Genomic DNA, 2,065 nt, shown 5'->3' with positions numbered 1-2,065 from the left:
AGGAAAGAGAGAGACAAGAGGAGGAGAGGGACAAGGAGCAGGAGGACAAGAAGGAGGAGCAGGTAGAGGAGTAGCTGGAGGGAATGAAGAAGAGAAAGATGATGAGAATGGAACAATTGCTTTAGAATCATGTGACCAACCAAACACTTCATCAACACTTAGTAAGTACCTATTTATATTATATGCATGTACCTCTCAATAATTCATCATTATAGTTGTATCTACTCATTCCACTGGTATACCTGAAGCTACAGTGTATGCTGGACAAGTGTTTTATGAACGAGCAGATTTACTGAGATTCACTGCTGCTAGAGATTTGAATGCCTTACGTCAGGTAAATTGCTTGAGTATTTGAATTCATTATTTGTTATTTTGATGCAGTATATAAAGCAGACATATGCCATTCGTGAAATGGATGAGGATTTTACATTCCAGCTTAATCCATCTCTGAAATATGCTTGTGTTCAGTTAATATTTGATGGTCAACAGTTGAAGCCAACAACTGGCTGGACTGTTAGTCCTCATAAGAATCCTTGTCTGGTATGTTAGTAATGTTGTAGTTATTATTGTAATGGTATTATAATAGATTAGAGAACGTGACATACTTGGTTTTGGTGACATTAGTACTACAATCCCTCCATCTTGTCTGGTATCAATATATGCTGAGAATAGTCCCCATACTGTACCTAACTTGAGTTATTCTGTACCATTGAAAGGTGTACAGGAACAAATGGAAATTATTATTAACAGATCACTGAGAAATATTTCATCATCAGGTAACGTATAATAATTACACAGTATAATGCATTGTTTTATATTCTCTTAAACAGATCCTGTTAATATCAACAGATCACCTCCTTCAGCTCCTCCTCCTCCTACTCCAAGCGGTTAGTTAGTTAGTAATAGTAACTGATTATTATAATAACACATTAATAGGTACATTTAGAGGTGATATTGCTCATAGAGTAATGACAGAATGTACTTCATCAATAAAGGACTGTGGGATTGATATCAGCTTTTTAGTCGACAAGTTGCTGGAACACAAAATTGTAAATTCAAGAGAGAAAAGGAAAATAACTGCTAGAGAAACTGACGATGACAAAATGGATGAATTGCTTCACATCATTTTGAGTTCTATTCATATGAATGGAAAAGTGTTTGGTATATTCATAGATATACTGAGAGAGGAAGACACTTTGAGAACTATTGCACTAGCTGATACACTAATGGACAAATACAAGGAATAAAACCAAATAATACGATTTTATGTACCTTTTTTCTATTTTTTTTTTATTTTTAATGCATAGTAACTTTAAAATTTTTAACAAATTTTAAGACTGTAAACTGCAAGGTTTGTGAGATAGACATTTTTCTGTGACATAGCTGTAGCTTGTAAATCAGCCAAAATAATTCATTCAACAGAATATGATAAGATATTTGATGTGAAGATACTAAGAGGGCAGTCATTAGCAGAAAAGCTGATACTTTTATTAACTGTATAATGTCAGTAGTTGATGTGTGTCCTGATCAGCTTGAGGTGTTTCTAAATATTGTAATGAACAAGGGAAACATTGCTTTTGTGAGGATAGCTAAACTAATCTCTCAGTGTTGTAAGTTTATTATATTAAAGTATTGTAATAATTAGAGTATCTTGTATAGTTAATGGAGAAGTACCTGAACAGTGTTGTATAAAATTGAACAAGCAATGAGAAGAAGATTGTATTTTTTATATTATTTCATATGTTTCTTTTGAATTTCTTTAAAATAATTATAGTCTAGAGCTCTGTGCTGCAATGGATGCCATCTGATTTATTATGGTTTGGTGGTAGATCACGTGAACATGTCAGCCCAATGGCCCACCGACCGACACCCAAGGGCCGGCCTTGAGAATTATAATGGCTTCTCAGTTTGCTTCTCCGAGTTCTTCTCTCCCTTCTCCTCTCCCTTCTTCTGTGCCAGTAGTGCCTCGAAATCAACTGACAAGTATATTAGATTGTTTATTTTTTTTATTCCATGAAATTAATTATTCAATAGTTGCTGATCTACCTTGGGTATTATTATTACT

The 2,065-nt window shown here is 34.1% G+C and overlaps 1 protein-coding gene and 1 long non-coding RNA gene across 2 annotated transcripts; both read left to right on the top strand.

Annotated features, from left to right (window-relative positions):
• Nucleotides 1-23: 23 nt before the first annotated feature.
• LOC109590789 (uncharacterized) lies at nt 24-1,299 on the top strand. Its single transcript, XM_020006663.1, has 6 exons — nt 24-161; nt 216-334; nt 382-540; nt 587-776; nt 831-887; nt 937-1,299. Exons 3-6 carry the CDS (start codon nt 412-414, stop codon nt 1,245-1,247), a joined length of 687 nt encoding a protein of 228 aa, XP_019862222.1. The 5' UTR covers nt 24-161; nt 216-334; nt 382-411; the 3' UTR covers nt 1,248-1,299.
• A 180-nt stretch (nt 1,300-1,479) lies between these two features.
• Nucleotides 1,480-1,707, top strand: LOC109590788 (uncharacterized). Its single transcript, XR_002189502.1, has 2 exons — nt 1,480-1,610; nt 1,660-1,707. It is a non-coding gene; the product is annotated as an uncharacterized LOC109590788 (long non-coding RNA).
• The last annotated feature ends 358 nt before the right edge of the window (nt 1,708-2,065 follow it).

This window comes from Amphimedon queenslandica, unplaced genomic scaffold, assembly GCF_000090795.2.
Source record: "Amphimedon queenslandica unplaced genomic scaffold, v1.1 AMPQUscaffold_9465_Cont18499, whole genome shotgun sequence".
NCBI classification, from domain to species: Eukaryota; Metazoa; Porifera; class Demospongiae; order Haplosclerida; family Niphatidae; genus Amphimedon; species Amphimedon queenslandica.
Note: the sequence above shows the minus strand (reverse complement) of the source record. Positions and strands in the feature narration are given on the sequence as shown.